Source organism: Rosa chinensis, chromosome 3 (genome assembly GCF_002994745.2).
Source record: "Rosa chinensis cultivar Old Blush chromosome 3, RchiOBHm-V2, whole genome shotgun sequence".
Lineage (NCBI taxonomy): Eukaryota > Viridiplantae > Streptophyta > Magnoliopsida > Rosales > Rosaceae > Rosa > Rosa chinensis.
In genome coordinates, this window is record NC_037090.1 from 43727571 (window position 1) to 43742720 (window position 15150).

At 37.8% G+C, this 15150-nt stretch overlaps 1 protein-coding gene across 2 annotated transcripts; it reads left to right on the forward strand.

The window, feature by feature from the left end:
• Positions 1 to 1711: 1711 nt before the first annotated feature.
• LOC112191983 (phosphatidylinositol 4-kinase gamma 8) lies at positions 1712 to 5466 on the forward strand. Of its 2 annotated transcripts, XM_040517100.1 has the most exons (5): positions 1712 to 1937; positions 2026 to 2104; positions 2183 to 2293; positions 3458 to 4967; positions 5070 to 5466. In XM_040517100.1, exons 4-5 carry the CDS (start codon positions 3566 to 3568, stop codon positions 5210 to 5212), a joined length of 1545 nt encoding a protein of 514 aa, XP_040373034.1. In that variant the 5' UTR covers positions 1712 to 1937; positions 2026 to 2104; positions 2183 to 2293; positions 3458 to 3565; the 3' UTR covers positions 5213 to 5466. The 2 variants fall into 2 exon arrangements, with proteins under 2 accessions (XP_040373034.1, XP_040373033.1); XM_040517099.1 differs by having other exon boundaries at positions 3458 to 5466.
• The last annotated feature ends 9684 nt before the right edge of the window (positions 5467 to 15150 follow it).

Below are 15150 nucleotides of genomic sequence, written 5' to 3' on the forward strand. Positions count from 1 at the left end.
ATTCAAGCCTAAGAATTTTGGGCTTATAGATTTCTTGTTTTTTCAACCTAAAGGCATTGTCTCTTTGAGGAATCCTAGGCCCAAAGCACTTACTCCTTAAGTGTCGCGGGTGTAGGGTTCCTTAGGGAGGTGGCGCTGTGATAGTCCAGTCTCCGGGTTGCCATAGTAAGATTAGGGGAATAATTACTAGGTAATAATGGATCTAACAGCACCACTATGATCTTGTAGGCCCGAGTTCCGCACGACCTAAAGCACGATGAAACCACACCGCCACAAGCTGCTTCACCACTAACCTGCCTTGATTTTAGCGTCCTCGATCCACGCCACCACCGATTTCGAAACCCGAAGCCAAAGCTTCACTTGCCAGAAAGCTTGAGCAACCCATTCACAAGGGACTACTCAACAGATCCATTCAGTCCCCATCCGGCAGCAAAACCGCGTGACATCGGCTAGGCCAAGGACAGTCGAGATGCCAGTGCTGCCACCGCTGGTGAGTTAGGGTTTCTCCCAAAGGGAGAGAGAGAAGAGTTAAAGGCTTGAAGGACTACTCAATGAATACAATGCAAATAGTGCCATGGAACCACCTTTCTTGGTGATATGTATAAGGATAATTTGCCTGGTGATATGTATAAGGATAATTTGCCAGTGTCATAATCCTCAGAATTAACAAAGTTCGCCATTTCTTCTTTTTTATTTTAATATTTATGATTATGTACTTCCTAAGAAATTTTATTTTCATCCTCTATAAAAAGTCTATCTGATAATGAGATCAATTTGTAAGAATGAAGCAAATGAAAATGATGAGGAGAAAACCAAAGAGGACAAATTAGAGAAGCATGGAAGAGGATCAGGTCTTTAACTAATTGTAATTTTTTTTTTTTTTTATCAAAAGAAATTTCATTCCAATAAATTGAAATTACAAAATTAGTGGCATAAATGAAAGTTTTTTTTTTAATTTTTTTTTAAATATTTTTCATCTATGCAAGTTTTACAATATTTCAATTATTAAGAAAGAAACTTTATTTGGTTTCTGTGTCTTCCATTAGGATGCATTGGAAGCCTAATTTTTCTTTTTCAAGCTAAATGTGGACGAGGCTGTGAATGTGGCCGATGGATGTTGAGGATTCGGTGTTGTTATACGACGGTGGGATGGGGCTGTGTTAGTGATTGCTTCCCAATGTTTGGTAGGTATTTATGCTCCAAGAGCTAGTTTGTTTGTGTTTGCAACCTGCTAAAAATGGAGGTCTTTCTTATGTTCGACTTGAGTAGATGCAACGGAGGTGATGAAAGCTGTGTTGCGGATGGGCTCTTGTGGAAGTAGGTAGGACTATTTGAAAGTTAAAGGTCTTTCTTTCTTTTGTACTATTTAATGTGTGTTTTCTCCACATAAATATAATCAGGCAGCGTATTTAGTGTTTAAACATGCATTTATGATTCCTAACTTCCACGTTTTGATATATAATAGGCCTACGTGGCTTAATGATGTACTATCTTTCAAGATTTAATCTCTAGTAACAAAAATAAAAAAAAATAAATACATTAATAGTGTCTGTTAGGTTCACATTGCAAACCCACCACACACGAAGAGCCTTGAAATAGAAAAACGTTGGCGCATGAATCGTAGCAGAAAATAACTACGAAGAAAGGAAGGAAAAACGAAATACCAAAAAAATAAAAATAAAAATAGTCCAAAATAGGAAAAAGTAGGGAGTGGGGGATCGAATAGAGAAGGAGAGGGAGAGAGGTTACGGGGGCCTGGGGTGGTTGAAACCAATTAGGTTTGTTCATTATCAAAAGAGAGTGGGAGCTGGGGAGAGAGTGGAAGGAGATTAATAACAATATATACATTGTTCAAACATAATTGGGTGACGAATTGTTGTCGTCTCTCACGCTCCCCCCTTCTGTTCGTCTCCCTGAATGCCTTACCAGTGTTCAGGGTACCCATCTTATCTCTCTCTCTCTCTCTAGCTACTTCTTTCATTTATGATACATTATCAGTTTTAACTTGTTCTTAATTTGTTTTAGAATATCGTGACGATTTGTGTGCGGTGGAGCGAGGGGAAAATAGGTTCTTCTTTTACTATCAAAGCTAAACAAGGAAGAGGTTGGTTATTCTTATTCGAGTAGTTTAAGGCTTTTCTTTTTCCTTTCTTGTTGTGATTTCTGGATTTGAAATGTGCAGGTTGTGATGGTTTCCTGCAAAATGAAGACAACAGTTTGGGCTGAATGTTCTTTGCTCATTCACAAATTATGGTACTAAATCCAGCATTTGCCACCTGTATCCCACTCTTTGGTATGATTTTTTTTCACTTTTCCTTCCCAAATGTTTTGTTTTGTTTGTCTTTTTCTCATGAATTACTTCATTTACTACAGTGAAACTCGTTTATTCAATTTCCTTTATGTTCAAAAGTACCTGATGCATGTGGATTTTGACATTTCTAAAAACCCTTCGGAAAAATTAGACAAAAGGATGACCAATGAATAAATTTCACTAATACTAATTTAAAGATATGGCGTTATTGAAATCATGGAGGCCATGAGTTGCTCGGTGCATTTGCTCTTACGAGGCTGAGTGGTGTGGCGTGGGGTGGGTGGAGATCCACAATCGCTACTTTTTAATAAGAAAAAGAAATTATAAAAGAAACTAATACTGATCGTATTACTTCTTCTCAAGATATATGCATATGTTGGTAACTTAGTAATGCGCTTAACCATCCACCTTTTAGGTATTTTTAAGATACTAACAATTAACAAAGGATAAGTGGGAATGGGGTGCATGAAATGTGATCTGTTGGTAAATCGGTGAGCTGTGACTTGTGACTAGGAGAAGTGGATACTACATTGACCAATTTAAAACCCATTATATTTTCCTCTAAAACTGTGGTAACGAGGAGTGGATAGTTAAAAATCAATTATTCTTTTTTAATTTATTTTATACATGCACTATTTTGTTATACGATTTATTATTATTATTATTATTATTATTAGGACAATTTTTAGGTATTCACCCCAGTTGTCGATTAACATATTTTTACTTAATAAATTTATAATCCAACGGTCTATATCTTAAATTATCCTTTAAAGATCATCTCTGTAAAAAATCAATTGAATCGGAAATCGTTTAATTATGTAATTGAATCAAACAAATGGATGGTTCTAACAATACTTACTACTACTAATGATGAATCGTCCATGTATTTCATAGAAATGAATAACTAAAAGGTCTTCAATTTGATTGATTTTTTACAGAGCTAATATTTGTATTACGTTATATAACATGAACGATTGGATTAAAAAATTATAAAGTTATTATGCGTTAATTGCAAGAGATGGTGAATATGCTCATGCACCCTAGAGGTGAACCTAAGAATTGTTATTATTATTATTATTATTTGACGCAGAAATGAGAAACTAATCTAAAATTAATCATAAGTGTGCCTTCTTGTACGCCATGCAGATATATGATGTCTAATCTCCCAGGGAAGACTAATTCTCAAGGGACATTGTGAAAAAATAAAATATAAATACGGTGCCCCTGGCATGCACTGCTTCCATTCTTACCTGCATGAGATTCGTCCAAATGGCTGTAGTAGTTGATCAACATCACGGAATCAAGCCATTAACCCGATCCCAGAGATGCAGATTACAATCCTACACCCATCTTGATTACAGCATATTTCCCCACTCCTTTATAAATACATGCGGAGTTGCTAATATTCACAAAAGCTTTTCGACCCCATGTCTCTCCCAAACTACCGCACTGGAGGACGACTTTGACTCTAATCCACGGATTGAGATTGTTGGTGGTTGCAGAGTTCCTAGGGTACATGCTCTTGTAGTTGAGGTTGCCATAGCTATGGCTTCCGGTGCTGATCTATTGCCAGTGCCAAGCGGGCTAGGGGGGGCCTACTTCTTATGTAGTCGAAATGGTGACAATATTGCTGTAGCAAAGCCCATAGATGAAGAACCCTTGGCCTTCAATAATCCTAAAGGCTTCGGAGGTAGGATGCTGGGCCAACCTGGTGTAAAACGCTCAGTTCGGATTGGTGAATCTGGAATTCGAGAATTAGCAGCTTATCTCCTTGACCATGGTGGATTTGCTAGTGTTCCTCCAACTGCTTTAGTAAAAATTTCTCATGTTGCATTCCGCGTTAATAATAATGCAGCTAAAATTTCTGCTACTCCCTACAAGATTGCTTCTCTTCAGCGGTTTGTAGATCATGACTTTGATGCAGGAGAGTTGGGTTTCTCTGGCTTCTCAATAGCTTCAGTTCATCACATTGGAATTTTTGATGTAAGAGTCCTAAATCTTGATAGGCACGCAGGTAATATGCTTGTTAAGAAGTATAAGCAGAACAAGTATGCAGTTGGTGCGGCTGAGCTTGTGCCTATTGACCATGGGCTTTGCCTTCCTGAGTGGCTTGATGATCCATACTTTGAATGGCTGCACTGGCCTCAAGCTTCAATTCCATTTTCTGAGTCTGAGATTGAGTACATATCCAATCTCAATCCCTCTAAAGATGCGGAGCTTTTACGAACTCAGATTCCCTCTTTACGTGAGGCTGCTATCCGTGTTCTTGTGCTCTGCACCATCTTCTTGAAGCGGGCTACAGCTGCGGGGCTTTGTCTTGCTGATATAGGTGAAATGATGACTCGACAATTCTGCGCTGGCGAAGAAAGATTGAGTACATTAGAAAATCTTTGCTTACAAGTTAAAGCTACAATGTCCGGTACAGATGACAAAAACAGAGAAACAATTGGAGAAGGTGAAATATTTCAACTTCAGAATGATATTAAAGAAAGTTTCGATGAGAATTTTGATCTTCCTCAACTCTTACAGATCTATCCTGGAATGTCAAGGTTTTCATCTGTAGGATCAATTACTGAGTTGACCGATGCATATATCTATCCACCATTTAAGGAAAGCAATCATGGCAATGATGATTCTGATAGTAAGAATATGAAAGGTAATAGTGGTTATGTTGATGGTAGTACTAGTGGTAGTCATAAGGTAGGGGGTCTGACGGAGAGAGTGAGTTTCTCAGTAAATAACTTCAATTGTGAAACAGGGGCAATTTCTTTCGGAGACATGAGTAAAGATGAATGGGATTTGTTCTTGGACAATTTTGAGAAGCTTTTGCCCGACATCCTCCTCAAGGGCACAAATTACTTGAGCTTGAAGAAAAGGTTGAGAACGTCCTGCAAGTATTAAAAACTTATTAGTTCGACAGATGAAAAGAAAAGAAAAATACCTTTGCCACTTAGAACTAGTATTAAATAACTGTACATGATTGCCAAATGACATTAGAGTAAATTGTAAATAACACTCTTTAAGTACGGAAGGAAATGTGAATGGTAAAACGCCATCCTTTCTGTGTACTTTTCGATATGTTTCCTTATCTTGTATAATTGTACAACAATTATATGGAACTGGTTTCTAGCAGACGATGTTTTGGAAGGCATTTATTTTAAATGTTCAAAACATATGGTGTTCAACTTATCTCGAATATGTGTCTGGTCCAAACTCGAGGTTACTTACTCCAGTTGATATAGAGTTTATATTAGAGATATTCTCGGAGAATCTTAATAGATATCCTCGGAGAATTTTAATAGATATCCGATCAATGTACGATTATGTTTCTATGTACAAACTCTATCTCTATGCTTGTAATCCTCTATATAAAGAGACCCCTATTATCAATGAAAGCACGACTTAATTCTCTCTCAATTTCAGTTTTCCTTAAACACGTTATCAGCACGACGCCCTAACTCTAAAACCTAATAGCCAAAACCCTAAATCCAAATACAAAACCTTGAAACCCTTTCAGCCCCACCATACCTTGAAGCCCTTGACACTAGGAGTCTAGAACCTTCGGCAGAACAACCAGAACCGGCCGAAAACCCACCGAACTGGCCACTGGAAACTACAAACCACCCGCAACAAATACTCCACTAGTTCACCACCTTCTGGACCTCCAATTGCTACCAAATTTTGCCAGCAGCAACATCTCGATCCCAGGATTCAGGAATGGGAAGCACAACCCTAAAAACTGGTTTACAAGTTACTAAACCGGCCGTGACAGGTTCCGCCCCGAATTTCACCTTGAATTCAGAGGTGGCCCTATGGGGCCCACCTTAGGAATAACTCTACCAAAAATTTGGCAAAAGTCACCCCTAAAATGGATTACCCAAAACCTGTAGAAACACATTCACACTTCTAATAAGCCTCCTTATTCTTCTGGAGCCACCCTGCTCCCCAAATCACAACTACTCCACAATTAACAACTGAAATCCGAGCCATACAACATAATCCAAATACACAAGTGTAACTCCCAAACTTTACAACATTTGTCCCATAGGTTATTAGAGCAATCTAAAAGAGAAAAGAATTCATAATACAAGTAGGTTTAGCGATTAGCCTACAATATGAAAACAACAGCAGCAGATGCTATGCCCCGAATCCTACTATGCCGAACCCGCTACTCTGCAAACTGGGCAAATGAAACCGAAGGTCCTAGGGGGAAAGTACATAAAAACTTTAGCGCGAGTGGACAAAAATATGTAATTGTAAAGAAAAAGGAGTTTATACTTTTCCACGTTTATTCCTTTAAAAACCGGATGCATGCAAAAATTAAGGAAAACAAACCGACTGATGTTCAGCGTAAGAAAACCGACTAGCCCTGCTAGTCACAAACAACCATGAAAAAAGATTGAAACTCCGATACTCAAGAAAAAATAAGGCCAACCCTGCTGGATAAACAAGATCGAACTAGTCCCACTAGTCAAGTAAGAAAAGGATATGGGGAAGAAAATATCACCATGCAATGAAGGGAGTCTCCCAGGCTTGGGTCGGAGCCTCCCATGCTGTTAGTATAAGTTATAATTGGCATTCCCTCTTTTCACAAAACACTACTCATTAAGAAGCCCAAGTATGAAACCTAACACCATGATTCTTTAATAGCAATCTTCTTCACTTTTGTGCTTGTCTTGCTGTCGAAAATTGAAGATCAGTTTGCTGTCAGTTTCCCCATCTTAGCATGATAGTTTAATTGCAACATGCTTCTTCTTCTCTTTGGGGGCTGCCTTGTTGTCGAAGACCAAGACCAAGTTTTGAAGATTAGTTCAATTGCAACTTGCTATCTCATCATAGCTTGTTGTCTTGCTTCCCCATTTGAACTTGCTGTCATGTCGAAACACCTTACTTGAAGATAGAAGAAATCTCCTCTTCCTCATGGCTCAAGTAAGCTTATGCATTGCATCTCCTTAAAAATTCATGGGTTTTTCATGGGTTCCCTTCTTGTGTCAGCCTTGATTAAGGAATTTAGAAGTTGGCTTCTAAATTTGGTTTTCCAAATTGAAATTTGGGGAATGGGTTTACATGTGCAATCTGAAATTAAGGGGATAGGGTTACCCACTCCAATTGAGCTTATGGGGTCTTTGAGTGAACTGTCCTTCCTCTTCCTCCTATATATATAGGGGTACTCTGTTCATTCTCAGTATTGAAAATACTTTTGTTTTTTCAATCCCTTTGTCTATCAAGAGTTTATCTCTTTGGTTTTCTGCTTTTCAAAGTGTCTTGTTCCATGTTGAAAACAATTTGAAAAACACAAAACTATTCATGCATATTCATCTCTTGAATCCCATGAGGTCAATTGGGTATTGCAAACTTCAAAGGTAAAATCTTCAAGAAGAACTTGATGCGTTCATAGCTTGTGTCTTAGTAAGATTTTTGAGTTGTTCACTTGTGTAAACAATTAGCAAGATTTGAGTACAAACAGTCTAGTGAGTGATGATACGCTAAAAGTAAGCGCGCAATTTAACCCTGAAAATATCGTTAGTAGTATAAGCAAATAGGGATCGTTCTATTCCGGGGATTGAGGGTACACCTGTAATTGCAAAAACAATTAATTAATTAGTAAAAGTAAAAAGTATTATTTACAAAAACAATATATACAAATAACGAAATAAAAGGGGGTTTAAGAATTATAAAATCAAAAGTTAAAGTAAATCAAATAAAGAAAATGTAGAAACATATATACAAGGGTGGAACGCAAGGAACAAAGATCAAAACCAATTCCATGTAATCAAATTCGATTCAAACCCTATAATTGTTCATCTAAGTCATGAGAAAGGAGTTGATCATGTGAAACATTCGAAAGCAAATGATTTCCCATATTTTACTTTTCAATGCTAATTAACCTAAGCGAAAGCACCTAGATCAATCTTATCAAACATGCATTCAAGCACTAGAAAGCTAGTTAATCATAACATGTTTAACGCATTACACATAGAGAAAGGCTATCAACTCAAGTGTACAACTTAGTTATGGAAAAGTCCACCTAATTGCAATCCTCTTCAATTAAATTCGATTCTTGTCCAGAACCTTTACTACTTTTGATTCAAGTTACACAAAGCAAAAAGTTGATTCATGTTCTTAAACCTAGCACCAATTACATGCAAATCCTATAAGTGTCGACCCAAATAAGATAAACATATAAAAGTTTTCTGTAAAGCAAATTTAATCGAACAAACTCACATAAGCAACTTAGAATCTCAATTATAGAATTCGAAAACTTTATTTAAACATAGAAATTGGGCTTAAACTTTGCCCTAAACGTTATTGTTAACTAGAAACAAGTTCATACGAAATCAAACAAGGAAACCAAAAAGGTTACAAGGAAAAGGAACGAATTACACCGTGAGTGGAGATGGAGATGGAGAGCTAGATGGTTGGATCTTGAATCTTGGAAGCAAGCCTTCAAGGTGGATGATGGAGGATATGATCTTCACGGCTCATTCTTCTTCTTCCTCTCCTTGCTTGAAAACGCAGAGCTTTGCAACTAGAGAATGGAGAGAATTTTTCTGAATGAAGAGGTGTTGTGGTGTTGTTCTTCTGTTTGATGGTGTGTTTAATTGTGTAGAGAATGCTCCTATTTATAGGAGGATGGCAACTTAGTCTCCAAGTCTTCAAGATTGATCCACACAGCATTAGCCAATCAGAGAACGTCACGTCAGCTCTGCTATGTCATCCAACCAATAAGAAACCTCCAATTTAACACCTTGATTTAGGGAGATTATTTTTGAATTAATTGCATGATTATTTTCTGATTTATCTCCTCAAATAACTATCCAATCATGCCACACAGCTTCGACTAATCACAGAATGCCATGTCAGCTCTGTTGAGTCATCCAGCCAATCAGAAAGCTCCAAAATAAATCCATAATCTTTCCAAATATATTATTGCTGATTTTCCCAAGATTTAATCTAATTTTTCTCTTAATTTTCGGCCAAAATACTCTTGAGTGAAAATAGGAATGAATCTGGACTTGTTTTGGACTTTTTCTCCCTTAAATCTCTCCATGGCATCATTATCCTTGATCCTCTCTTAATTTTTGACATTAACTCCATGATTTTCACACTATCTCCATGATTTCCCATGCAAAAATCAGATTTAATCTCCCATAATATCTCCCACGTCATCATGTTGTCTCCTAATGCCTTCAGGTTTCCTAGCCTCATCAAGATTCCTGCGTTGACTGGGATTCCTAGTTGGACCAGGAAAACTCCATTTCTTCATTTCAGCTCATTTCTTCTCCATTTATTTCAATGTACCTATAAAATAAAAACTAAATTAAAAATGATTAAATAAAGGAAATAACTAAGAAAAATATGAGGAAATAATTATTAAAACGTCGCATAAAAATGCTCCTATCAAGTGAGTCTAGAAAGGTTGCCGCAATCAGTGTAACCTCTGTCTTGTAATCTTGTGATTTGGTTTTATTAGTGATTTGGTTTTGGTCTTTCAAGAGTAAAGGCCACGCAGATGTTTTCCCTTGATAGGTTTTACTGTGTCAACAAAACATGTGTTCTTTATTGCTTTAGTTGGTTTGGTTGATTGTTCAATATCAGCACTCAGAATTGATCACCCAGTTGCAATCCCTGAGAAAGTTTTTTGAACGAAAAAAATTGGTTGTGAGCCTATTCACCCCCCTCTAGGCTCCTTCTAGGATCTACACAGGCTCTATGCTCAATTCACCCACAAACACATATTAAGCAGAGAGGAGTACTAATAATGCTCAACTACACCCATGTGAGGAGGAGAACTAAATAAATCAACCCATGGTGAAGAAAACAATAGAAAAACGAAAACAAGTAAAGCTTCCCCAACATCTCGCAAATGAAAACACGAGTATGATTCCCAACTGTACTCGAAAAATCTCAAGATAAACAAATAAATTACACTGTGTCCCACACACCAAAAGAGTACTCACAAATCCGTCAACAAAACATAAGTCGAAAATAATAATTATAAATCGGAGATAAATCATCGGAACTCAAAATCACACAAAATAGTAATATAAAATCCATTTCTGAAAATATAACTGAAAAGAATCATAATCAATCTCTGAAAATCATCATTGAAAGTGAAAATCAAGATATAACCCGAAGTCAGTTTCCGAACTCAATATATGCTCAAGTTATAATAGAATGGTAAATACTTAAATCAATAATTCGGGAAAAATAACTGCATGCATCACTTAAAATCAAAAGTCCACTCACAGTATACTGCTAACGTGTTACCCAAGCATAAGGATCTTCGTCGAGCGATGAGTCGGTACCACGTCTTGTACACAATTATATTCCGTAAACAACAATTCGACATATAAATAAGATTCTAAAACGAAACTTGAAAACCCCACGTAAACCAACATCTCCATTTCCTTCCGGATTCAAGCCAAACTTCACCACTAATATCAATTCGTCAATTAAAGTATTCCATAGCGGAAACAAGGGAAATCTGAAGGTCGGATTCCCATAAATCGACATCCGAAACTCCAAAATTCGAAAATTCACAATCGATGTCAAACTTCTCCAAAATTCAGCAAAATCACATATTCAACCTCCACAATAATGATAGGATTTAACTAGCTAACAAAATCGAAGCTAGAAACCTGCTTTACGCGCCTTTACATGCCACCCATAGTGGCGGCACAAGGGCCCCAGTCGCGGTTGCCACCACCTTCGATGGCCACCAAATTTTGGCAGCAACACCTACTCAACAGGCCCAACAACTTTCTCAAGTACGACAAAGTCAGAAATACCTCGAAGTGGTCGAACAATTAAGCAACCCGATTGTATAGTGAAATTTTCCAATTATGCTTTCTACCTTTATGCTTCAAATCACTGCAAGAGGTTTGGAGAGCATGAAGTGTAGTTCAAGGTGCTTCCAAAGAACCTGGTTTGGTCGCTTGAGGTGGCTGGATTTGAGAGAAACCGACGTTGACCACTTTCTGCTACAGTAACCGTAAGGTTCTCGATGTTGGATCTCCATTTTTCGGCCAAATCGTCACAAGCCACTATTGCAGGCTTCAAGGGGAGGAGGAGATGAGTCTGTGGGGGCCAGTAGCTCGCCTGTTGGTGGCCAAAAGACAAAGAAACGTCGAAGAGAGAGAGAATTGCAGAAGAGAGAGACAGCGGGAGGTAGGAGAGAGAAAAGAAAAGGAAAATTTACCGGTCCACAGTAACTTTTCAAATTTATACCAAATTACCATAAACAGTAACTTTCGTATTTTGCTTATAAATTTTACATACGAACTTTGATTTTCACGTACCACATATGCACGAACTTGGTTTAACATCCTCTACAACTTTCATGAAGAGAATTTTCTCAAATTTTGACCCAAACAAAAAGTCAACTTTTAGGGCCACTAAAAGTATCGAAACAGAGTAAAAAGTGAAAGTAATTGTTGTTTATTGTCCAAATGACTAGTAAACGGGTAAATTTAGGTTCGGGACGTAACATGCCACCATAGTAACTGAACCTCATGTAGAAAAATCGGCAGAAGAAGAAAAGATACAAGCCCAGAAAGAAAAGAAAGAGGCTGATGCGGCCCAAGTCAAGAGGAAGGCTCGGCCCAGAAGAAAGAGAAAAAAGAAGGCCTACAGCCCACCCTCAGTCAAAGACAGAAGAAGAAGTCAAGGCCTCATTGGGCCTGGACCGAAGTAAGAGAAAAAAACAAAAACAAAAAAAGGGAAAAGGGCAGCTCACCAGCCAACCTCCAGCCGCTGCCGGCCTCCAGCCAGATTTCTGGCCACTTTCAGGCAACATTTTCTGGTGAGATTTCTAACACTTTTTTGGAAACTTTTCAATCACTATTTCGAGGTATTTTTTACTAAAAGTTCCCTTTTTTGAAGTTTTTTTTTTATTGTTTTTCTCTTCTTCATAGAGGAGACCAAAAGCCGAACTGTGGGGGTTCGTACTCACTCCAAGCTTCGAGCTTGTTGAGATCTCCAAACTTAGAGTTTGTAGAGAATTTATGATCGACCACTTATATCATTTTTTCTATCTAATCCAATACCTCTTGGAATCCGATTTCTTGGAAGCGATTACACTCGGAAATTCATAATTTTTTGGTAGCGACTACGCTAAAAAGTTTTATATGTTTTCATGATAGCCTTTTTTGCTCTAAAACTAACCATTTTTCTTGTTCTCTTTCAGGATGAGTGACTTGAACAAACTGGACTTCGTTCCATTGGGAACAACTGGCTCTGGAAATCACAAGTGGGTTCGTCATATATGCCAGCATCTCAAGGCCGGCGGAATGCTGAATACGATTCTTGAGCCTAGCCAGGATGTGCTAACTGTTGAGCAAGCTCAAGCTTTAGAAGCAAGCTTTGGAAGCAAATAGAGCAGCGCCTTAGAGGCAAATAAGGCGAAAGCCATCATCCTAGTGACTCGTCATATGGACGATTTGCTCCAATACGAGAATATGAATGAAGAAGACCCCAGAAGGCTGTGGGTCTAACTCAAAGAAAGATTTGGCAACGTCTGTGACTCCCTGCTTCCTGAACTAGAAGTGAGATGGCATAGCCTTCGCTTCTGTGATTTCAAGTCAGTTATTGACTACAACTTGGAAGCACTTCGCATTAAATCCTTAATGGAATTCTGTGAAAAAGATATCACAGATGAGATATTGATTGAGAGGACTCTCTCTAGCTTTCCCGTCTCTATATTGATGGTTGCTAAGAACTATCGAATTGATGTTACTGCAGGATGGATCATAAGGTTTCATGAGCTCATTAGAGTTATGAATGTCACTGAAAAACATGACAACATCCTTCTGAAGAACTATAATTCAAGACCCGTGGAAACAGAACATATTCTGGGGTCCAATTATAATCGCACCTCTAAGGGAGGGTGCCAAGAGCGAAACCCTAAATCTAGGGATAATTCTAGACTTTCTGGTTCATATTCTTGCTTTAATGAGGAAGGTAACTACCAAAATAGGAGGCCACTTAACCGAAAAGGTCAAGGTGGAAAGAGAGAGGGAGGCAACGCCTCTAGCCATGTTGGTGGCGCCACTAACACTAAGAGCCATCCAAATGACTCCTTCAAAGCACCTCAATTAATGGAGTCTGAGCACAAAGATGAATGTTCCCGATGTGGAGTATTCAGTCATTGGACACACATTTGTAGAGCTCGTGAAGAAATCGTCACTGCTTACAAAGCATATTGTGAAGCAAGAGAAGCTCACTATATGAAACAAGAAGACCAAGAAGATGATCTAGAATGAAGGGTTGAAGACTTCAAATCTGGCTGGGATCAATAGATCGCCAATTCTGTTTAAGTCTTTATTTTTTCAAGAGATGTAATAGACAATTGCCATATATTTTGTAGTAAATGCCATTGGTTTCGTTTTTCTTCACATAGGCTCATCCAAAATGAGTATGATGTCTAGGAAGGTTTTGAGATAAGCAGTATTTAAGCGAGTTTTGCTCAATCGACATCTCTCTACTCACCCAGTCATATTTATTTTGGAGTTACCGAAAGAAGTCAAACGACTACTTTTGTTTTGCATTAGCTAGCTTTTTGGATTAGATTTTCTCTAGTTAAAGACACAATGATGTAATTCTGTTTGGCTTATGAATAAAATTTTGAGTTATTTTCATTATGACTCTATTTTGATTCTGAGCATATTACTTTGTGACTATGATGGCTGGGCCATCAGTATTAGTTCAAGGACATAGAATAGCCCAAATTCCATTTGCCAAATGGCACCTTGATTATTGTACAAAAACTCTCTACACTCCTAGGGCAAATCAAACCCTATTGAGCCATTCAAGCCAACAGATTCCATGCAAGAATGTATGTAGAGAACAGAAATGAGTTCCTTTGCAATACCTCTAATGATTGCGAACAAAAGCACATCTTAGAGAAATTTATGTGTCTCTCTAATGGACTCTAAGTCACTATTAGAGCTATTAAATCCAATAAAGTTATGATAGAAGGTCTCTTGGATTTAAACACATATTGGCTTTGTCACGATAAGATAGGTCATCCTAATCATGATGATCCATCTACTAAAGACTTCATACAAACATCCATTCTTCCGAGCAAAATGAAGCATGAATTAGAAGTTGATTCCTGGACTAAGTGTGAACGCCGCTACTGCCTCTGGTGCCGCCGCCGTCCATCACCAGCCTAGGGCTGGCACAGTGCTTATCCATGACACCATGGATGGCGTCCATCATGGTGATAGTGCCTAGGTGATGTTGCAATCACCAACTTTGCTTCCAATTGCGTTTCAGACGCTCAGGGCCAACCAACATTCTCATTGATTGCTTCTAAGGCCTCTTGCTCATTTTACGAAGCCCATTCCTTAGGGAAATTAGGACTGAGACCGTCCTATGTAAAGGATATGAACATATTGATACGCTAAAAGTAAGCGCACAATTTAACCCTGAAAAATGTCATTGTTAGTATATGGTAAATAGGGATCGTTCAAGCCGGGGATTGAGGGTACACCTGTCATTGTAAAAAAAAATAAAGAATTAATAAAAGTAAAAAGTCTTATATTTATAAAAATAAAAAAAAGGATATATACAAAGTAACGAAACAAAGGGGTTTTAGGGTTAGGGTTTTCAAAAATTAAAATTAAAAGAAAGAAAATGTAAAAACATATATATAGAGATGGAACGCAAGGAACAAAGATCAAAACCAAATCCATATGATTGAATTCAATTAAAATCCTATAATGATCATCTAAGTCATGAGAGAGAAGTTGAACATGTGAAATATTCAAAGCAAATGATTTCCCATATTTTACTTTCCTTAATTAATTAATCTAAGTGAAAGCATCTAAATCAAT